Source organism: Pongo pygmaeus, chromosome 7 (assembly GCF_028885625.2).
Source record: "Pongo pygmaeus isolate AG05252 chromosome 7, NHGRI_mPonPyg2-v2.0_pri, whole genome shotgun sequence".
In the NCBI taxonomy this organism is placed as follows: domain Eukaryota; kingdom Metazoa; phylum Chordata; class Mammalia; order Primates; family Hominidae; genus Pongo; species Pongo pygmaeus.
The window spans coordinates 22,122,203-22,144,437 of record NC_072380.2 but is presented as its reverse complement, the minus strand read 5'-3'; the positions used below and the strand labels follow the sequence as shown (position 1 = coordinate 22,144,437).

Below are 22,235 nucleotides of genomic sequence, written 5' to 3'. Positions count from 1 at the left end.
GTTGGCAACAGGGGGGCACAGAAGGCTCAAAAACTTTTTATAAGCAAAGAAGTGACACAATTCAAGCAGTGTTTTGGGCAAATGAATCTGGTGGCAGCCTGAGAGCCAGACTGGACAGGCAGAGGTGATCCAGGTCCCCCAGGAGACCAGCCCAGAAGCTGCAGCAGTAGTTCAGCAGGGCACTGTAAAGATCTAGACTTGGGCAGGAAGGAGAGAGGGCAAATGGGAGAAACCCTAGAGGCAGAATGTGCAAAGCAGGACTGGATCTAGGGTGCCCATGAAGGAGGCTGCAAGTCCGAAAGACTGGGAGAAGGGGAAAGGAGGAAGTCACTTTGACAGGTGGAGGTTGTAGTGGGTACAGCAGGGGAACAGGTAGGAATGTCCAGGAGGAAAGGAACCTATGGAAGAGGCCAGGCTGGAACCAGAGATGTGGGTGCCATTTGCCTAGAGATGGTAGTCCAAACACGAGATTGCCAAGGGAGAAGGAAGATCAAAAACAGCATCCTGGGAACCTGGGGAACTGAAAAGAAATAGCCAGAGATGGCACAGTCAGAAAGAGAGAGGAAAACTAGATGGCAGCTCGCAGGGGCCAGGGAGTCTCTGGTGAGTCTTTTTGTTTTCAGCAAAGGGTCTGATACACAGTAAATGTGCAAAACATATTGAGAGAAAGAATGGGAGGGAGGGAGGGATAGAGGGAGGGGCTGAGAGAGTAGAACATCATGGAAGCCGAGTGTCACAGTGGAGAAGGTGAGGAGGAGTGCTTTTCCTCCAGCTCGAATGTCAGGGCCATAGTGGCCTCCTGGTTAGGGATTGGGGGGGTGACGGGGGTGCTGGCCAGGTGGTACAGCCAGGGGGAGTAGCCCTTCCAAGAAGTGTGATTGAAGGGCAGGGTCGTTTTGGAGGAGATAAGATTGGCCTAAGGCCTTTAATGTGTTGGCAGACAGCAGAGAGGGAACGGTAGACAGGAAAGACTGAGGCTGCAGGGGGCAGTGAGCACTAGGTGGGTGGAGCAAGATGGCAGCAGGAGGGAAGGGATCAGGTTCACAGCCAAGTACAAAACTGGCTTTGGGAAGAAAGGCTCCCTGGAAACAAAGATGAGCTGGGCAGTGGCTCATGCCTATAACCCCAACACTTTGGGATGCAGAGGTGGGAGAATCACTTGAGCCCAGGAATTCGACACCAGCCTGGGCAACATAGAGAGACTCTATCTCTACAAAAGATTTTTTTTTTTTTTAAATTAGCTGAGTGTCGTGAAGTGTGCCTATAGTCCCAGCTGCTTGGAGGCTGAGGCAAGAGGATGGGTTGATCCTGGGAGGTCAAGGCTGCAGTGAGCTATGATCGTGTCACTGCTGCGCTCCCTGGAAAGGAGAGGACAGGGAAAGAAGTTGGGTAACAACCATACAGGGCTTCCATTTTCCCAGCAAAAGTGAGAGATGGTGGCCAGGTACAGAGGCCTATGCCTGTAATCCCAACACTTCGGGGGCCAAGGCAGGAGGATCGCTTGAGGCCAGGAGTTTGAGGTCAGCCTGGGAAATATAGTGAGCCCTGTCTTTGCTTTTTAAAAAATGAAGAATTATCTGGGCATGGTGGTTGCACATCTGTGGTCCCAGCTACTTGAGAGGCTGAGGCAGGAGGATCACTTGAGCCCAGGGATTTGAGGCTGTAGTGGGTTATGATTACACCACTGCACTCCAGCCTGGGTAACAGAGTGAGGTTCTGTCTCAAAAAAAAAAAAAAAAAAAAAAAAAAATGAGAATTAAGGTTCTCTGTAGATCTTACAGGTGAGTCAGAGGTTTGAAGGGGTCACTCTGAGGAGGGTGTGCGGCTGCACACAGAGAGGGAAAGGAGAGAGAATGGATAACTTCAGCGTGTTCTGGAGCCTAGGGGAGGCCCTGGAATCTTCCTGGAACACCAGCCGGGGGAGGGGTACAGAGTGTGACAGTGGTTATCTGTCAGAGTGGTGGCTACTCAGAGAGGTGAGAGGTGAGTGGCCCAGGGTAAGCCATGTCTCAGGAGTATGTGGTCATATATCCCCATACTCAACACGTGCACAAATACCATGCCAGAGGCACAGGCACTCAGAACATGATTCAAAATCCTGATGGTCACCGTCATACGAACAGCTGCCATTTTTAGAATGTCTGTGTTACGGCTGGCACTGTGCTGGGAAGTTCACATTTTTTTCTTTCTTTCTTTTTTTTTTTTTGAGACAGGGTCTTACTCTGTTACCAAGGCTGGAGCACAGTGGCATGATCATAGCTCACTGCAGCCTCGACCTCCCAGGCTCAACCCATTCTCCTGCCTCAGTCTCCCGAGTAGCTGGGACTACAGGAGTACTCCACAACACTCGGCTAATTCAAAACAAATTTTTTTTTTTTTTTTGTAGAGATGGGGTCTCCCTATGTTGCCCAACCTGGTGTCAAATTCCTGGGCTCAAGTGATCCTCCCACCTCTGCCTCCCAAAATGTTGGGATCATAGGCGTGAGCCCCTGCCCAGCCCATCTTTGTTTCAATTTAACCCTTACATTCCAATCTTGTGGGTTGGCTTGGATTGGCGAGTATCTCATTTGCACATGAAGAAGTTGAGACTTGAACAAGTTAAGTAGCTGGTCAAGGACACAGTGCTGTGTGGAATCTAAGCTCAGGTCTGTCTGATTTCTAAAACCATTCACCACGATACCACCCAGGCAAAGCTGGTGTGAGTCACTAAGCTTCTGGCCTCTCACCTCTGCTCTGTCCCCACTCCTTTCCTGCCCACAACCCCACTGCTGGGTCTTGCCCTTTAGCATCTGGGTCTGCTTCCTGGGGTCAGCCAGGGCCCTGCACCCTGGTGCCACTCCCTGCCATTTGTTAGAGAGCATGTTGGTTGATAAATTATTTCCACAGAGGCAGAAATTTGGTCTTACCCCTTGAGGGGGCATTTGCATGTAAACGTGGGCCTAGCCTTAAGGCATAAAGTTTGTACTGGTTAAATTTTAAGCTGTCAGAAGGCCAGCCAGGAAAATGGGGGTGGAGAAGAGTGTGTGTATATGTGTGTGTGCGCGCATGTGTGAGGGGGAGAGAGAGAGAGAGAAAGAGAGAGAGAGAGTTTCCTTGGCTTCTCTCAAATCACACCCTGTCTCCTCCACCCACAAGCAGCCCTTTCCGTCAAAGCTCATTTCTCACAGGTCAATGCCGGCTCACTCCACCTCCTCCCATCCAGACCCCTCTCCCGTCCATGCACCCCGCCTGTCTGTGCCTGCACCCCCAGGTCCCAGCGACCTCCGTGCACAAAGAGATAGAAAGGGCGAGCTGCAGCAGGAAGAGGGGAGGGATGGAGGAAGAGAGAGCACCGCAGAGGAAGGCAGGTCCAGGTGACGGAAGGGACAGCTCAGCTGCCCCTGGCCCTGGTCGGACGCCAGCCGGCCGCTCGCCCTCCATCTCAGCCCCACCCTCCCCCAGCTGTGTATCCCTGCCTTATCTGAGCCGCCAGCCCAGCCCCACCTCACCCACCACCCTCTCCTCTCCACAGCTCCCCGGGATGTGGGTGATAAGACCCGCCCACTGGGCCCTCCGAGTTTGTGCCCACCCATCCTGGCGCGCTCTTCTTCCAGGCGGAAACTGATCCAGACTGTGGCTCCCTTGGACTTTTAGAAATGAAGCCTCCGCAGGCGGAATGGCAGCTTCAGGGTGGGGGGCCCCTGGTCTAGCTGTGCTCCTGTCTCCAGCCAACCACTACCTGCTTGGTGCCAGCCCCTGTATACTTGGGATTTTCATACATCCTCTCTAAACCTCACACAAAACGACGTTCTCCTCATTTAGAGATGAGCAAAAATGAAGCTGAGAGGGGAACTTGCCGAAGGCCCCCCAAATAGAAGCCAAGCCAGAATCCCTACCCCGGCCTGCCTGAGGCCAAAGCCAAGTGCTCTTTTCAATGAGTACCAAAGATCCCACTTCAATCAAAATGTGGGACTTGGGGGGTCCCACGTGCTAACCTTAGACAGTGGAGCCACCCAGAGTCCTGCTCGTTGATGGCATCTGTAGAAGAGCAGCTGGGAGTCTGGGGGCCTCTGGCTCTGGGCCACACATGCAGCAGGGTCCAGCCAGGCTGGAGGCTGGTCGGTGCAGACAGTAAGTGAATTATGAAATGAGGCAAGTCATCCAAGCAGGCTGGCGTCGGTGGGTAGGGAACTTTGCCCCGCTTCGCCTTCTCCTGTTCTGTTCACAGTGCGACTGCCTGGCCCTCTCTCCCTTTCTTCCTCCTGTCTTTCTGCTTTCTCTTCTGGTCCCTTTTCTTTGCTTTCTTCATCTTTTCTCCCTCCCTCCTTCTTTCCCTTTCACCCTCTCCCCTACCCAGCCCCACCCCCGCAGTTACTGTGGCAACAATTCAATGCCAGAAATAAAGGCAGAATCCAGCTAGGTCACCAGTTCCCAAAACAGCATCCCGGGTGGGGAGGGGCAGGGAGGGTGGAGCAGTGTGGCGCAGCAGGGCAGGGGCCAGGCACTCCCATGGGTGCTGTGCATGCGTGTGATGTGGGTGGGATAGGGCACCTTGCTCCCCACCCCCCTCTCCCCACTGGAAAAGGACACCAGGAGGCTGAGGCCTGGTCTGGGCCAGTGGCTCATCAGAGGTGTCCCTTACTTAGGCCAAGCCTGAACTCCGAGTCTGTCCTAAGGCTGGCAGAGCCTGGGGACTCCTTCCTCTTCTCCCAGTTTCTCCCTCTCCCCTACTCCAATGTTTTTTACCCTTGTGTCTGCTGGGATGAGGGTTCCCCTAACCCAGCACTACAGGGCACCCTCTCACACTGGGATAAAGGACCAGGCCTGGGTGGGTGGGGAGCCCAGAGTCCCCCTGCTCAAGGCCTGCCCTCCCTTGTTCTCTTGATAACAACAAAACCGGGCCCAGGTGCCCCCTCCTGCCTCTCTAGCCCACCCAGAGACACATCTGTGCAACCATCTTCTCCTAGGTCTCTCTCTGGCTTGGTTTCTATGTGTCCTCTCCACGCTCCCTCTGAAGAGACCCCGCTTTCTGCTTTCTGCGTCCTGCAGCCCCCCAGGCCGACTGCTCCCCCTCATTTATAGTTGGTCCTGTTGTACAAGTGGGACTGGCAGAGCTGGGGGAGATGCAGCCTCAATTCAGCTTTCTGGATCCTGGGGCCTCCCTGTTCCAGTCCCCACAACACCCAGGAGCTCTAGAAGAGGGATTCTGCAGACATCCACCTACAGGTGGACAACCTCACCCAGGAGTGTGACGCCTGACCACAGAGAGGCCGGCAGCACAGACACAAGATGGACAGGTGGGCGCAGGCAGAAGCGCCCGCGCTGAAACCGTTGCAGGACGCATGCACGCGGGGAGACTCCGAAGCCCTGTGTGCCAGCTCACGCCCCCACTCTCCCATCGAGGCCCCCTCACTGTGACACATGGTGCTGCCAACACCCGCTCACACCCACCCACCGGTCCTCTCCCTGGCATCCATCCCAGAGTAGTGCACGTGTACAGCAACACACACAGAGCCCTCCACTTACCCAGCTCCGGAGGCCTTCCCTGGGCTCCCCATTCCCACAGCCCAACTGCCTTCCTTGTCTTGGACCTGTCCCTGCTCCCCTGACTCTCACAACCAGGCAACCGGTCCCTGGAAGGGACACACAGGGTGTGTCTGCCCAAGAAAGGGGGATGGGCCTGCTAGGCCCTGTGGGACAGAGCTAGGGAGGGGGAGCCCCAGAACCCTGTGGGAGCTGCATGTCTGCTCAGCCCTGGCCCCTTCAAGCACCCCAGCAGCAGGCACAGGCGGAGCACTGGGCTTGGGCCTGCAGCTGTGCCCTGCCACAGCCTCACTCTTCACTCAGCCCCACCCCAGCCTGGCCAGCCACTGGCTGGGGGCAGGCTCTTCTCCCACTCCCCCTAAAAAGCAGGCTCCAAACAAACAGCCTCAGGCCCCTAAATGTACTGCTCCAACCCCCAGAGCATGTGGAGTGGTTGCGGGGAGGCCAGCGGGCCAGTATTCAGCAGAGAGGGAATGCTCCCCTGCCCACGCCGTGTCCCCACAGTCCATCCCTTTCATTGCTGGCCTGCTCAGCTAGGTGGGCCAGGCAGAGATGCTAGCGAAGAGGGGATTGGGCTGGGAGCAGTTCCCATCCTTGGGATGAGAACACCCCAGGCCCTCTTCCCCACATCAGAAGGTTCCATTAGATCAGGCCCAGCTGGTCCCAGGGGCCGGCCCATCCTCCCACTGAACAGGGCCCACGGTGGGCTCCCCCCAGATACCCTGCTGCCACCCAAAGCCTGCCTCACCAGCAAGCGCTGTGACCCAGAGTGCCCACAGAGGGGAGGAGAGACGGAGACCCTGCCACCTACCTCTTCCCAGACAGTGCGGCCCAGACGCTCTGAGGCCACAGAGGCCCGAGAGGCGTAGGCCAGATCCACGGGCTGCCACTTCCCCCAGGAGCCTAGGTAATAGGCGTCTCTTCCAGGAACCCAGCCGCGCTTCCCCGGAGCACAAATAACAGGAAAAATGCCGGCTTAGGGTGGGTGGGCGGGGTGGGAGCTGGTGAAGGAGGGGAGCTGGTCTCGGCTGAGCAGTCTGATCTCCCCTCTGGGCCCCCACCCTCCTTGCTCCCACCCTGCTTCTCTGCAAGCCACGGCCGCCTGGATCCCCCGGTGCTGGGGAGTCCTCGTCTTGGGGCGGGCGGGCAGGCTGCCGACTCCCCCACGCCCTCCCCACCTCCAGCTGATAGCGTGTGGCTGGCGAGGGTGTGTGTGTGTGGATGTGAGCGCTCTTCCACCAGCGCTGCAGCTCAATCCATTTCAAACAAGAGGAGCATTAACCCAGCGTCATGACGAAGCAGAATCAGCCAGCACTGTCCTTCTCCCTTTCCCACACCCCAGTCTGCAGCACACACACACACACACACACACACACACACACACACACACACACGCACCCAGAGCCCCTCAGCCTCCTCCTAAACAGCCAGAGTTCAAGTTGCTGTGGGCGGTGGGTCGGGGGAGGGGGCTACTGAAGACCCGGGTGGACAATGCCTGCTTTCTCCAGACACCTGCACCTCCTACCCTATTCATGCCCACCGCAACATCTGACAGCAGCAACTGAGGCCTCTGGGGCCCAGCCTCTTGAGGTGGGGGTGCAGGCACAGGCCAGAATTGTTTACCCAAGGATGAGCTCTCTCCTGGGAGGGCAGAATGGAGGGATGCAACCAGGTCCTCAGTACTGAGACTTCAGCTGGCCCCTCGGTAACCTGAATCCCCTGGGAACTCCAATGGGGTGCAGCAGAGAGAGAGAAGGACCCCATCTCTCCCTAGGGTGGCTTCATTAAAAAGGAGCTTCCTGCCCGGTAACCCCTGGGTCCCAGCACAGAATTTACAGGCACGTGCCTTCCCTGTCTCTAGCAAAGCCTCAACCACCCCAGGAGCCTGTCATTGGCCTTTCGGGCCCCCTGGGCAGGACGGGGAAGGGCAACAAGCCTTGCCCTCGACCCTGGCCCTGGCCCCAGCGTCCTCTCCACCTCCACACCACAGACTTGCCTACCTAGGCAGCCCTCACCGTTGCCCTGGCAACCCTGCCCACAGCCGGTCAGCTGATGGTATCAGCTGTTGTTGGGGAAATCTAGAATCTGGGGAGGGGGCTCTGGGGTGTCTGAATGGAGAAGCACAGTGGGAGGGGCTTGAGGGAAGAGGCCAGGAGGGGACAGAAAGTATCTGGCTGGTGGGGACAGAGAGGACAGTAACCTGAGGGATGGGCTCCAGAGAGAAGGGAGGAAGGAAGGAGGCAGGTGGCTGAGAGGGGAGACAGAACACAGGATGAGCTGCTGCAGCCGGGTGGGGGTGGCTGGGAAGGTACAGAGAAAACCTGGGGGTGGGGGATGAAGCATCAGATCCATGGAACTGCAGAGAAAAAGGCCAGGAGAGTGATGTGGGAGGGGGCATACCTTTAATGTGGCAGAAAGGGGCACAGCCTTGGAGGAGGAGCCACCCCGGCCATCGCTCCACAACCAGCCCGTCCTCAGCCCAGCCTCTCGGCTTTCTGTACCTTCAACCCCACCCTTACTTCCCTTTAATCAGAGTCTGAGAGACAGAGGGGAAGCCCCAGCCCCACTCCAGCCCTAGATGATCTCTCTCAGTCCCTCCAGCGGACCAGGTACCGGGGGCTTTGACACCTCAGCCCTTTAGGATTCCTGGTCCCCGCTGCACCCCGACCTGGGTTCCTCCCCTGCTATTGCCCCTCCCCCACCAGGCCCCACCCCAGGAGAGGTGTCTTCTGGTGCAAGGGTCCCCAGAGGTAGAGTTGGAATGAGCTGATGCCAGGAAGGACAGCTGTGGCCAGGGGCCTGGAACGAGGTGGGTGATGAGGAATGGGTAGGATCGCTGGGCCTGGGAGGAGGGGTGCCTCCTCCTATTGAAACCAGTGCATGTAGGGCAGAGTCGGGGGAGTCAAGGGGAAAGGGTGGAGGGGAGAAGGAGGGGAGGGTGCTCGGTACCTTCAAGGGCCCAGGGCGTGGGGCAGGAGCGCAGCAGCCTCCTCGGTGACATACACCTCCATCCCTCGGCGCATCTCCTCTCCACCTCCCGTTGCCAAGACAACCTGCCGGCAGCTCAGGCCCGGCTCAGCGGCGGCAGCAGGGAGGGGGGAGGAGGAAGCTGTGGCTCCTGCTGCCTTTTCCTCAGAGATGGAGGGAGGGGGCCTGAGGGTGGGTCCTCAGTGCCGGGGCTGGGGGTTAGGGGACAGCTTCAGGAGCTAGGGTGCCCAGTGAACCCCACCAAGTGCCCCATCCCCCCACTTCCCTTCATAAGGCTCTAGAATTGGCTCTGGGGGTGACCTCAGGAGAACCCTAATTCAGGGCTGGAGAGCAGGCCAGTCTTGAAGAGTATGCAGCACTGGGGAGAGTCCCCACTCCAGGAAGCCCAGTGTGGAGCTCCGGACAATGACAGACAGCAAGGCAGGAACAGTTCTTGTGCTGAAGGGCCAGAGGGGTTGCTCCAGCAGGGTGCAGAGGCCCCTGGGCGCTGGCTGCACTGGGCATGCAGCTGCGGACCCCACACCTCTGCCATCTCTATGTGAACACCTTCACCTGGTCCCAAACCCTCTCTCATTCCACCTGAGAAAAGTCAGAGCACGGGACAGCTCTCTTCCAATCCCTCAAGGCCCCATTCCCACTGTCCCCCACCACACCCGAGTCTCACATTCTATTGGAATGTCCCTCCATGGGTGGGGCGGGCGGCCCACCTTGGGCAGGAAGAGCGCTCAGCCCAGCCAGGCCTGGACCCAAGGGGACTGCAGAGTGAGGGCTCCCTCTGTCGACCTGAGGAGTGGTAGCTGCCAAGGTCATTTTGCTGCCAGGGATCTGGGTGTGTGTGTGTGTGTGTGTGTGTGTGTTGGTAGTGGGCGTTCAGAGGGGAGGCAAGGGGACCCTTCTCACCCATGCCATCCTCTGCCCGCACCTCATCACTGTCCTTGTCCCATGGAAAGACTCACTCTGCCTCCAGCCTCCTCCCCCTGAGAAGGCCTCTGACCCCTCAAGGCCAGCTGAACTGAACTCCCCCATGGCTTGTCTGAGAGGGGAGGTTCTCCCCCTTGAAAGCTGGCAACACTGAACAACAGGTGCCTGTTGGCTCAGGCCCCAGGCGGGTGGGCTTCCTCAGCTCTGCTCCATACCCAGCAGGCAGGAGGCGGCTGCCAGGGCTCTCGTACCTTTGGAAGTTCAGGAGTTCTCAAGACCTTGAGGATGGGCGCTCGTGTCCACAACACGGGGCCAGGGTTCCTGTGTCTCTCAGGCAGGGGGTCCCAGGACCCCGGACGCCCCGTTCTTGGCTCCTTTCCCCACAAGGTCACTGGTGCCAGATGTCCTGGGAGGACTCCGGCCCTGCTGCCTCCTCCCTCCCCCAGGCCCTCTCGATAGGCTTCTCTGTCCACGTCTGGTCTGTTTCACTCCAGTGCCCCCCAGCCCCACCCCACACACCAACCTGCTGGGCGGGGGAGCTATCTAAATATTAACTTCTGGAGAGGTGGAGCCAGGGCACCTGGACACTCAGGGAGGAGGCAAAGGGTGACAGAGACCTGAAGAAAAGGAAGGATGAGGGCCCCAAAGCCACCATTCTCACCAGAGATTGGGAGCCACGTGCCCCTGCCTCCGGGCATTGGACTCTGCTGCCCAGACCCTAGAGCCTCCACTCCTTCAGCATGCTGCCACCGTACCACTGCATCTGGCCCCCGCAAAGCCCCTCACCGTCTCCTCCCTGCCACAGCACAAGGACCAAACTCTTCATCATTTGATCCAATCACTTCCTGCCACTTCTCTACACAAATTTCAGCTCCAGCCAAGTAGACGGACTGTTCCCCTTCCCTGGAGCACACCTCCCATTTTCCCGCCTTGATTCTCATGCCCATTTTTCCTCTCGTCATTTTCCCTTCTGTGCATATTTTCTCCACTGAAATCGTCTGAAATCATGCAAACCCCAGGCCTTCCACAAAGCCCCGGCAAGCACCCTGGCCTGTGCTCTCTCCTGCCCCAGAACCCACGATGCCTGGGCACACTTTGCATGCAAAGTGTGGAAGCCGGGCAGAATCTAGAGCGCAGTGCTCACTAGCTGTGAGACCGTGAATGGCCTGGCATTTCTGAGGGTGAACTCATCCACATGTGCTACATGGGAACATCTCACTGCCCTAAAGAAGGATTGCAAGCAAGTGTGCTCTGAGCGTGGCCTAGCACATCTCCTGAGCTCAGTATATATTAGTTTCCTTATTCCCAATAATTCTTATCTCCCCTTTCCCTCTTTGGGGAGGTACAAAAAAAAAAAAAAAAAGGTTGCTTTGTTATGTCATGTGTAAGAGAGGGTTTTCCAAAAGTCCCACCAAAGAACAAATAATTGCCTTTTTATGGGTTTATCCCTCCAATTAAATTTCAAGTGCCTTAAGAGCTCTATCTTGTCCATGTTTTTTATTAATGGAAGGATTAGCACAGGGTTTGAATGTTGTGGGGGGAAAATAAACACTGGGACTAACTGCTTAAGCCCCCGCCCCACCCATGTCTGCCTAAAGAAGGAGGGAGAAGGCAGGATTCTGGCCTCTCTCCTGCCTCTGCCTAGAGGGATGGTGGGGTGTTGGGCCAATGACTTCTTTCTGGGGCTTCAGGTGGTTTATTTCCTCAATAAACATTTACCCTGTGCAACATACTGTGCTGGGCACTGCTGGGGAGGAAAAGATGGACTATTTCTACATCTGGGGCACTTGCTATTTAGCAGAATCATGACAAGCACATACATCATGACAGTTCTGGACAAGCTGTGACATGTACCATAAGGCAAGGGCAAGTGAATGGCTGGCGAGACCAATGGCAGTGGAGACAGTTGCTCATCCCGGGGTAGTGCCGAGAGCCTATGGAGCAGAGGAGGAGCCTGCGGTCTGGGTGTGTGTGTGTGTGCTAGAGCAGGACACGCCAGGTGGTGGGAACTCTTCAAATGAGAATTGGGATGTGCTTGCTTGATAGAGTTCTAGTTTTCCAGCATTCTTAAAGGGGAGTTGTGGGGCCAGGGCCGAACAGGGAGACTGGACAGGGCTGGACAGGAGTCTTAAAGATGACGCTAAGTAGTTTGGCCAGGATAGCGTGGGGTGGGTAGAGCTGTGGTTGATGGTAGGCAAGGTAAGTGGAGCAAACTCAGATGTACTGGAGTGGAGGGCAGTGTTGGGAGGCACAGAGATGATGTAGGGAGCGAGCGGAGATTTAGACAGATCCCAGTGAGGTCTGGCCACGGTGCAGAGCCCCAGGGTTTGGCAGAGAGCAGTCACACGCAAGGAGGCGGTGGCTGAGATGCTGAGGTTGCTCAGAGGGGCAGCTGGCAGACGGAGAGCAGAGTGGGAGGGAATCTTGGGTGAGGGTCCTCTGTGAGGAGCTGGGAAAGAGAAGCCAGGCAGGACAGCCGAGGGCAGGCCGAGGGGGATGGGGTGTGGCTCGAGGAGAAACGGTTCTTTGCCATGGCAAGCGCTTGGGGCTGAAGACACTGAGGACTGAGGCAAGGCTTTCGGCTTGGTCCCTGGAAAGTCACTCTCAGCGTCAGAGGGACAGGATTGAATAGAATGATGTAAGTGGAAACAATTTGTGTGGCCCAAAGAGTGAGTGAATGTCCCCCTCTGACGACCTGCTTGGCTCCGCTCTGCCTCGTCTGGCTGTTTGGAGGACAGGACGGAGAAAGGGGAGGTAAATTTGTGAGCCATTCTTAGTGAGAGTTCTTGGTAATCCCAAACTGGCATGAGATTTGAGGCACTGGTGGCCGCTGCCGCCACCTCCCTCAACCTGGTCACATCCTCCCCTAAATGGGTTCGTGTTTCCCCAACAGCAAGGGGCTATTAGCAATTAGCCCCCTGTGGCTACTCCATGCTCACACCTGCATAGACCCAGGCGCTCAGAGGCAAGCAGGGTTGCTGAAACCAGGTGTGGTCTGAGGACCTGGGGTAAGTCTCCTTCCTTCCAACCGCCTAGATGTGCATGTTAAATCTCCTCTGAAGTGCCATCATTAGGGATCTATTCTTGTGGCTTCTTCCTTTCAGCATCTTCAAAGTCACCACTAGCTCAGAGGGAATGAGCTGAACAGACTTCCAGAACCTGAAGAACCACCTGGGGAATGGTAGAGCCTGGACACTGGGCAGAGGCACCGAGAGGTGTGGTGAGGAGAAGGCTCAGTCAGAGACCAGCCAGGGACCCAGAGACCCAGGGCGGGAGCAGGCGCTGGACACCTCGGGGATGGGGTGGGATGAGGGCACTCCCTGGGACAGCACAGGCCTCCGGAGCGGCCCTCCCTCTCCCTCTCCCTTCTCTGTCCCTCCCTGCCAGGTCTCACCTCAAAAAGCAAGAAAGAAAACAGTGAGGGCTTTCTGGAGCCAGCCCCCAGAGGCCTGTCGGTGCTGGGGAGGTCAAAGAGAGGGAGGGAGGGGCTGGAGAAAGGCCGAGAAGAAAGCAGAGGCAAGACAAAGGGCCCCGTCCACCTTTGAAGCCGTCTCTAACCCGAGCGAGGGAGGGGCAGGGGTGGGCCGGAGAGCCCGGCTAGCGGGGAGGCAGTCTAGAGTTTTAAAGAATGTCTCAAATTCCTGCGGAAATCAGAGGGATTGTAAGAGCCCCCCTCCCCAACACACCTCCTTCCCAGACTCCTCCCCAGCCACCCCCCAAAGTCCAGTCCTCTACACCTGGGGGGCCCCCAACCCTTTGTCCTCAAGTAATTGCTGGGTGTTGCCCCCGTTAAGTCCCATTGAACTCGCCAGTTATCAGCTGTGGCTCCAGACCACCCTCCCGACACACATCCCAGAAAACTACCCCCAACACGGCGCGGTCTTCACTGGGATTAAGGCTCTTTGTGATGGGGCAGAGAAAAAAGTAACCTGGTGAAAAGCAATTATGACGAGCAGTAGGGAGAATGTCTGTCTCAGGGCCGGGGACCTCCCTCTTGGCTGCCGCTGTCCCCACCTTCTAAATTGCCCCGTGGTGGGGGTGTCAGACTCTGCGCCGGCGCTCGCCATCAACTGGGACTGTAGCTGCACCCACCTCCCATTTTCACTGAACCAGGGCCCTTCCCCACTTCCTCTCTCCTTATTTTTAGGCCATTCTAGGGAGCAGAGAGGAGAAGGGATGTCTTTCATCCTTCTCTCTCCATAATCCCCCTCCTCAAGGTAGTCTCAGAAAGAAGAGGGAGGGGAGGGGAAACAGGCTGGAGGGGGTACATCCTCAGAAGAGAGGGCTCAGTGAGGGAAGGGGAAACTGAGGCTGGGGGCCATCCTCAGAAGAGAGGGCTCAGTGAGGGTAGGGGAAACTGAGGCTGGGGCCCCACCCCCAGAAGAGAGGGCTCACTGAGGGTGTTCCCCCTGAAGAGCTGACCTGGTGGGGTGGGGGTGGGGGGTTGTCCCTGCGAGGAAGACCTCCCCCTCGACAAGATTAAAAGCCAGCGCACTTAAGAGGCGGGTTTTATGGCCCCCGAGTTCCACTCCCCACACGCACACCTGGAGGCCCCTGGGAAAGCCCACCGGAGAAGCTGGGGTGGGGGCAGGGCCGCCCCTTCCTCCCCGCCCCTCTCGCCCCCTCCCCCTGGGCCATCCGGGCCGGGCCGCTGCCTCTAATTGAGATTTGCCCTCAGGTGTGGCCCCCGCCCCGGCCCCGCGGGGACCCGGGAGGACAGGGGACGCCTTCTCGCCCCCTCCCCCTTCCGGCTGCCCAGCCCCGCTTCCCGCCCCCGCCCTCCTCACCGGAAAAAAAGCAATCTCGCTGCCCAAGGAGGCTCCTGACGTCCGCGGGCCGCCCGGGCCCCGCCGGGCTCCGCAGGGCCCTCGCCTGCGCCTCGGGCCTGGGGCTTGGGGCCCGGCTGGATGCACGTCCCGGCCCCGGCCCCGGCCCCTCTAGGGGCTCGGGTTTTCTTCCCCAACAGGTAGCACGGGCCGCGCCGCGCGAGCCCAGGAAACCCGAGCCCGCGCCAGGGAGGGGCCGCCCGGCCTGGACGCGCCCGCCTCCCGCGGGGCCGAGCCCGCGGCCTCCTGGGGGCCCCGGCGCTTCGGGCCGCGCCTGCACCTGCCGGAGCCACGCCCGGCCGGGGACGGGCAGGCTCGTTTCCAGGGGTGCTCGGTGGTCGGATCCCCCGCCCCGCTTCAGATAACCCATTTGCAGGAAAATGGTTTTATTCCGGGGCTGGGAGTTGGGGGTGGGGTGCAGGCCTGGGTCGTGGAATGTGAGGAGTGGACAACCCTCTATTTTCCTCTCTCTCTCTCCCTTTCTTTTTTCCTGAAACAAACAAACAAACACAAGTCCCTTCCTACAGTCTAGCCAGGAGGAGTTTGGGGGCTGGGGGCAGACTGAGGGAGATCCGGGAAGCAGATTTTGAGGACAGCCACCTCCAGACGGTTGTCTGCAAGGCCTTCAGTCGCTGACCTTTCAGCGGGCTTCAGGAGCCCGGCTGGGAGGCCGGCAGAGGCTGGCGGCCTGAGATCAGGGTGACCCTCAGTTCCTCTCCAGGGCCTGCCACCCGTCCGCGAAGGGGGCACTGTGCCAGCCGCCCCTGGGGCACAGGCCTGCCCCTTCCCAGCTGGGGGCTCGGATGCTTCGCGGCCCTCAGGGTCCTCCCTCAGGGATCTGGCTCCCCTCCCGCCACCCCAGCCCAGTCCTTGGATTAAGAAGGGAAGGGGGTGGGGAGGCGGCCCAGGGGCTGCTGCCCCCTGCCTCCCAGACTACGTGAGGGGCTGGGGCCGCCGCGTGCGCTTGGTCCGGCGGGTGGGGGCGGAGCCCACAAACTCGAACTGCTTCTGCTTCTCGGCGTGGTTGGGGAAGGGCAGCTGGCCTTGGTAGAGGCGCTTGATGAAGTGGGCCTCGCGCTGGTTCTGGCGGCTGCGGGAAGCCTGGCGGGGCCGCCCCTGCCGCGTGAAGGCCATGAACCAGCCCTCGTGCCGGGCGTTCTGGAAGGCCGTGTAGTTGTTCTCCAGCACGATCTCCGTGAACACGCAGTCTTTGCTCTTCCCGCTGGGCTGCGGGAGAAGCAAGGACAGGAAGGACATTTGTCCACCTACCCTGGTCTGGGGTGTCGCCCTTAGGGCCTATTTTGGACGACTGAGGAGGGACAACGGGAACAACGGGGCCTTGAGCCCAGGGAACTCTGCCTGGTGAGATGGCATCCTAGTTAGAGAGGCAACAGTGGCCAACAAGAACACGCTTTGTGGATCTGAGTTGCAGGCTTGTCATTTAGTGGTCCTGTACCAGGCTGGGCCTCAGCTTCCTGAGATGCAGGTGAAGATCAAGGACCTGCGGCAGTTCCCAGCATGCACCGGCCCTTAGCACTGAAATGCTCATGCAGCCTAGGTGAGGGGTGCTGCTGGGCACGGGAGAGGAGGCAGCAGCCTCCAATGAGAAGAAAAAAGGGTGCCAGTGCGGCCACCCATCCCACTCTGTCTGCAATCAGGGGTCTGTGCCCATTTCTACAGACAAGAAGCCTGAGGCTTGACAAAGATAAGCAAACCAAAGGTTATTTGGTCAGCAACAGCCGAATGGGAAGCTGGGATTACCTGGTTTCAAACGAAGTGGAATTCTCCCACCCAGCATGGCCAGGCCTACTGTGTGCTTTGGTCACAGGAGCAGCTGCTTAGTGTCTATCTTGCTAGCTGGAGCCCACTGGCCCCACTGAACTTGGGTGAGTTCCTGTCTTAAATCTGTGCCCCACTTTCCACCCTCAACAGCTCTTAGTCCTCCACCCAGAGGCTGCAGTGTCAGGTAGATGCTAAGCTCTTACTGATGCCTGCTGGAGAAATACTACTGACATCAGCCCTACAGATCCCAGTGGCTTGCCAGTCCCCTCAGAGGGCTAATAGAGTCCTGGGGACTCATTTAAATAGAGAAACCAGGCCGGGTTCCATGGCTCACGCCTGTAATCCCAGCAGTTTGGGAGGCTGAGGTGGGAGGATCGCTTCAGCCCATGAGTTTGAGACCAGCCAGGACAACATAGTTAGGCCTTATCTCTACAAAAAAAAAAAAAAAAAATTAGCTGGGCATGGTGGCATGCACCTATAGTGCCAGCTACTACTTCAGACGCTGAGGCGAGAGGATTGCTTGAGCCTAGGAGTTCAAAGCTGCAGTGGGCTATGATTGTGCCACTGCACTCCAGCCTAGGTAGCAGAGCAAGACCCGGACTCTAAAATAAAATCAAGAAACCAGAGAGTGGTCCAGTGGGTGGGCTGAGAGTAGGATGGGAAGTCTTTACACAGGATGGTGTGGCTCAGAGGAGAGAGGGGAGCGTGATGCCCTATATGTTCCCACCCCAGTAGGGCTGATTCTCTGTTACTTCCGCGTCTTCAGCCTCACCTTCCCGATGAGCTTGCCCCTCTTGTTCATACAGATGTACTTCTCGCTCTCAGCCCCTTTGATGCGAACCCGGCTGCCAAACGTGTCCGTCTCCACTATGAGCTTGGCTGTGGTGGGGGAGGGGAGAAAGACCTCCGTCCATCGGGGCTGCCGGCCTATGGCTACAGCAGGGGACCACCCAGCCACACTGACCTCCAGACTCAGGCGAAGGGGTTGGGGACGCTCAGGCCCTTGGGGCCCTCAGCCCTGACACAGGATCTGGGGATGGACCAGGAGGTGAGGCAGAGTGGAGGTGTGGGTGGCCTGGGGGGAGGGCCAACGCTCACCAAACTTGTTGCCGTCCTCTGCGGTGGCGGAGATGCGACGCCCGGTGACCTGCACGTGCTTGCCACTGGTCCGGCTGTAGAGTTGGTACTCACGGATCTGCCGCCTGCTCAGCTGGTCGGTCATGGCGCCCTGGTCCCTCACGTACTGGTTAAAATTAGGAGACGGGTGATTCTCCCCCTTTGCGGTTACCAAGGGAAAAATAGTGTCAATTTGCTTTGGGTGACACCACCACTGGTCCATCCAAGGGAGAGGGGTGAGGAGGTGAATATAGTGGGGACAGGCCACTTGTCCTGCAGAGTGAAGTGGGCATATGGCCATAACCTTCCCAGGCCCCTGGGTGAGCCGGTCATAACCTCTTTACTTTGCGTCTACCTTACAGAAGGGACTGGGGTCTGCCCAGGCTGGGGGACACTTACTGACAGAGCACAACCCTGGAATCAGAACTCTGGGAGCTGGAAGGACCCCTCAGGGTTCTATCCCATCCTCATAGTCTATGAAGGAGGTGCACGGGGCACACAGCTCATTAGGGACAGAACCCCTGTCCCTGCCTCTTAGACCAGAGCCTGTCATCTCCCCGAGAACTCCAGGGACATGCTCCATTAGCCAGGACAACCAGATTCCTTCCTCATCCTCCCCACTGGCCTTGAAAGACCTCGTGCTTAGCACACGGGCACAGAGCAGATGGTGCTGCGAGTTAGGGTCACCAGAGAGCATGTAGGGGACTCTGAAAGCTCCTGCAGGGTCCCGTGAGCATTTCTTCGAAGCGCTAACCGTGGAATCCTGAGCTCATACCCATCTTCTCCCTGGCCTCGCCCCCTGGTACTCAGGGCCCTTCCAGTGTTCCTCCCTCCTCTATGGGCTGGAGCTGGGGCTGGGCACTATGGGACAGCAGGCAGGCAAGGTGCCTCCTTAGTGGAGGGAGGCAGAGGCAGCACCAAGAGGAGAGGCACTATCAGCGGTGGCCCAATAGCTGCCCCTGCCAGGCAGCTCCTTAGCCACAATGTAACAGAGGCTCCTGGCCAGTTGGTGGGATGCGCCTGCCCACCTGCTTCCCCTTTGGGTTGGGGGAGAGGAACCATTTCCCCCCACGCACTGTGCAAAGTCAGGAGGACCGCCTCCCAGCTAGGTCTCTCCTTACCCATCTGTAAGGCTAAGCGGGAGAGACTCAGAGTACTTCTTCCCCTCCATCCTGCAAGGTGCGACCCGGGCTAGGTTTCCTGGCTGCTGGCAACAGCCTCAGCTCTAGCATGAGAATGCACCTTTTTTGCTGTTTCTCTCTCCACCTGGATGCTGCTGCCTGTGCTGGGACAGCTTTTCCCAGCCCCTGCCCCAGATCCCTAATTCCACCTTTATCCCAGGCGCAACCTCAGCCATCTGGACAGAGCTAGACCCAGATCAGCATCTGTTAGGGGCTACTCTCTCCTAGGGAGGGGGAGGGAAATATCACCTTTGAGGCAGGTGGAGTGAGGGAGCAGCTCTCAGAGCTGGACGTTTAACCTGCGCAGGGTTAACACTTCCTGCGCACCGTTGCTCATTTCCAATTGCAGCTCCCCATAGAGCAGCCTCTGCCCAGCCTCTGCAAGACCTGCCCCTCGCCCCACCCTGGAGCATTTGGGGTGGGGGACCTGCCCAGCCTGCCCCTCGATGGCCTCCCTTCCAGGAGGTGGGGTCCTGCCTATCCCAGCCCCGCCTCCTGGCCCAGGTTCAGGCCCTCCGCCCCTCTTGGCCCACGGCCTCCTCTGGCAGTCTGTTCCAGGTCAGGAGCAGAGAGCACCCCCCCGAAGCCCCCTCCTTTCCTCGTCCCCCTTCAAGCCTTTCACAAAAGCAGCCCCACGCCCCCCCACAGCCCACAACCCACAAGTCCCTCTCCCCGCGGGACCTAGCCTGTCCCTTTCATGTTCCCGCTGCGGGAGGACCTCCCCTTCCACCACTGCAGACAGCTGCTTGTCAGACAGCCCCTCAAGCATGGCTGTGGTCCGGCCTGCTGGCCCCCCCTCCCAGGGGGGTGAGGGGGCACTTCAAGGGGGAAAGGACCGCTTTGCCACCTTCCCTGAGTCCTGAATGGGGCCTCAGCCAGGCCATAAACGCCCGGCCAGCCGCACCATTGTGCTAGTTCCCCTCCAGAACAGGTTGGGCCCACCCCCAGCCCCCTCCCAGCCAGGCTAGGGGCTTTCTTCTGGCTCCCCCTGGATGTGTGAAGCAAAAGGCCTGGAACGGGGCTGGAGCAAAAGGGGGAAGGAAGGGGGGGGGAGTTGTCTCTCCCTCTCCCACCCCCCCACTGCTTCAAAGGCTGCCCCTTTCCCTCTCCCAGAGAAAAGGCATTTACCTTCAAAAAAAGTCCCCACTGGATATGAAGAGAAGCGGGCCTCTGGCCTGGGAAAGCCAAGCGATCTCTCCCCAGAGCGGTTCTGGACCAGTGCATTTTAATAGCTGCACTTTTATGGAGGATCACAAAAAAGGGAGCAAGCCTCGCACTGGGGGCTGAGACTTGGGGGTGGGAGGTGTGCACGGAGGGAGGTAGGGGGCCAACTTGGGGTGGGGGGAGTGTGGAGAAGCGAACCCTGCATCCCGTCCCAAACAAACCTCTTTGGGCTTGACCTCTGTGCCCTCTAGGTGAGGAGTCACCTCACCCTGGCCAGGCATTCTGGACATGCTCACGAGACCCCCACCCCAGACATCCATATTGATGGGAGTGGGGTGGCGAGAAGGACATACAAGTGGTTTTGCATCAAAACCTGTCCTTTCAGGTACTGGCAAACCCAAGCCTCACCTGAGGCATCACCTCCACCTGCTTCCAACCGCTCCAGGCTCCATCCCTCAAGTCTGGGGGAACCCGATGGAGAGGGAGGGAGAGGAACAGAGACCCAGGGGAAGTGGGGAGGGTCCTCAGAAGGAGGACAGAGATAAAACCTCAGTCAGCCCCCTTCCCTGCCCTCCCGGTCAAAGGCTCACTCCCCTCCAAACCTCAGTGCCTCCTGGACCCAGGGAGAGGCCAGACTCTGCCTCTGTCCACCTGAAAGGAGCCGGTCCCCTGCACCCGCCCTGGTCAGGTGCGGTGGGAAAATTGGGGGAAAGCCGGTGGGAACGCCCGCCTACCTGAGTTTGACAGCAGAGAATCAGCAGCTGTAAGCACCTGTGTGGGGAGAGGAGGTAAGCCCAGGTGTGGGTGCCAGCCGCAAGCCTAGGGTGCACCCAGGCCCCTGCCCCCGCCCTGCCAGCCCTGTGCACGCACGCGTGGGAGTCCCGGGAAAAGGAGGGCTGCCCTGAGGCTGGAAATGGCAACGAAACTCCAGTGAGAGAGGTAGCACACTTACAGAGTGAGGTTGGGCAGCAGGCGGGCGGCTCCCATCGCTGGAGAGGTTCCTCAGGCGGTTGCCCCCCTGCCCCCAAGCTCAGGAGCAGATGTGGGAAGTCCCCAGGGGTAGAGTCCCAGAGAAGCCAAGGTCTCTCCGAGCCACAGGTTTTCAGGGGGGCGAGGAGGAGAGAAAGGGGAGGAGGAGGAGAGAAAAGAGGGAGGAGGAGGGGGAGGAGGAGGGCGTAATTGGGAGACTGAGGTATGAGGTGTCCACCTTCCTGGCCAGTGAGGCTGCAAAGCAGATGCGGGTGGGGGCGTGCGCGCTGTGCCCTCTGGGCTGCCAGTCTCTCCTGGGCCACCCAGTGCAGGGATGGAGCAGTGGGGGCCTTCTGAAGGAGGTGGCCCTGCCGTCTCCTGCTCTATTCCTGACCCTCACAGACTGGCCAAACTCGACGTAGGCAAACTCGATGTGTGGCAGGCCAGGGAGGGGGAGTCCCTCCAGGTCTGCGTCTCCTGCCCTCAGGTCTGGCGCCCCACCTCCCCAAGGGTGAGCTGCAGGTGTCAAGCGGGGCTGGGGTCTCTGGTTCCGGCTCTGGAGTGGAAATTCCCAGAAGCAGCCTTAAAAGGAGGAGCCTCCCTCCAGGGGGCAGGGGTGGGCTTGGCTTGGAGCAGCTGATTGCCCGGGAAGGAGGGGTTAAGGCTGTCCTGACCGGCAGCAAATACTGGGCGCAACAGGTTGGGGGTCAGAGGTGGGTTGGCAGGTACAGATGGAGGTCTAGGAAGAATCCCAATGGAGAGCTGCAAAAGCTGGCCTGAGACAGAGTCTTGGAGAAGAGCTGGGTGTCCTTGCCTAAGTCCCTTTTCCTTGGGCCTCTGTAGTTCCATCTCAGAAATGAGGACAGGAATGCCTCAGGGTGTTGGGGGGGGTCAAGTGTGAAATCAGCACATAGCAGACTTCAAGATGTCTGTGTTCTGAGACCCAGCTCCACTCACCATTCTGCATCCCCTTCCTTCCAGTGCCTGTCCCTGGAGCCTCTCTGAGCTAGGAGCAGCTCGGAGTCCCCTCCCTGTGTCCCATGTCCCCGAGCAGCTGCCTGGGATGAAGTGCCTACCAGCCTCTTCCCGTGACCTCCGGTCCCATACTGCTCGGTACAATGCCAGCGACTAGCCCCTTTTGCAGATGAGGAAACTGAGGCACATTGGGAGGTAGTTTGCTCAGAATGGCCCAGCTAGTGAATGGAATAGCCAGAATGGAAAAGTCCATGCTTCTTCTGTTCTGCATGGATTGAGTTGCCACCCTTCAGATCCAGCCAGAAACCTGCTTCATTGTAGGGATACAGAAGCCTTCCTGGGTTTTCAGGATTAAAGGTGGAATCCGAGGTCCTGGAGACTGGTGAACAGAGAGCTCCATGCTGTTCCCTCCCTACAGAAAAGTGGATGACGGTGACTGCAGAAGATGGGAGGGCTTGGGGGTCTCTGAGGGAAGACCCAGTGTGAGCAAGCAGAGCTCAGGCCCCAGCTCTGGGCTCCCTGGAGTTCTCAGTGCCCCCAGGGTGGGAAGGGAAGGGGAAGTGGCGGATGTGGATTTATTTACCTAAAGAGATGACCAGGGGGGCGAAACTCTCACCTGTGGGTCCCTTCTCACCTTCCTGAGCTCCATCAATCCACAAAGTGGTCTGCCACCCCTGCCCCCATACACTGACCAGTGCAGGCAGCTCTGGGCTCTCCTCTCCGCAGGCTTTTCCTCGGGAACCCAGCCCAGGAGTGGGTGCAGCCTGAGCTTGTGTGGGGAGGATGGGGC

General features: G+C 58.5%; 2 protein-coding genes across 17 annotated transcripts in view; both read right to left on the bottom strand.

Annotated features, from left to right (window-relative positions):
* DMTN (dematin actin binding protein) overlaps window positions 1–14,443 on the bottom strand; it is a 33,599-nt gene extending 19,156 nt beyond the window's left edge. For 3 of the 13 annotated variants that reach the window (XR_008504176.2, XR_008504178.2, XM_054498910.2), the window contains exon 1: window positions 8,473–8,583. The gene's annotated coding sequence lies outside the window, so the exon portion shown is untranslated. Of the gene's footprint in view, window positions 1–3,974; window positions 4,358–5,505; window positions 5,524–6,334; window positions 6,464–8,472; window positions 8,585–14,219 lie in introns of those variants that run through there. The other 10 variants (XR_008504171.2, XR_008504174.2, XR_008504169.2 and 7 more) reach the window with 8 other exon arrangements.
* A 184-nt stretch (window positions 14,444–14,627) lies between these two features.
* Window positions 14,628–21,657, bottom strand: FGF17 (fibroblast growth factor 17). Of its 4 annotated transcripts, none has more exons than XM_054498072.2 (5): window positions 20,454–21,657; window positions 20,236–20,272; window positions 17,139–17,316; window positions 16,813–16,919; window positions 14,628–15,485 (listed from the first exon to the last, which is right to left on the bottom strand). In XM_054498072.2, the coding sequence occupies exons 1-5, from the start codon at window positions 20,486–20,488 to the stop codon at window positions 15,192–15,194; spliced, it is 651 nt and encodes a 216-aa protein (XP_054354047.1). In that variant the 5' UTR covers window positions 20,489–21,657; the 3' UTR covers window positions 14,628–15,191. The 4 variants fall into 4 exon arrangements, with proteins under 4 accessions (XP_054354047.1, XP_054354049.1, XP_054354048.1 ...); XM_054498074.1 differs by having other exon boundaries at window positions 17,139–17,283; XM_054498073.2 differs by lacking the exons at window positions 20,236–20,272; window positions 20,454–21,657 and adding an exon at window positions 19,466–20,173 and having other exon boundaries at window positions 17,139–17,283.
* Window positions 21,658–22,235: the final 578 nt, after the last annotated feature.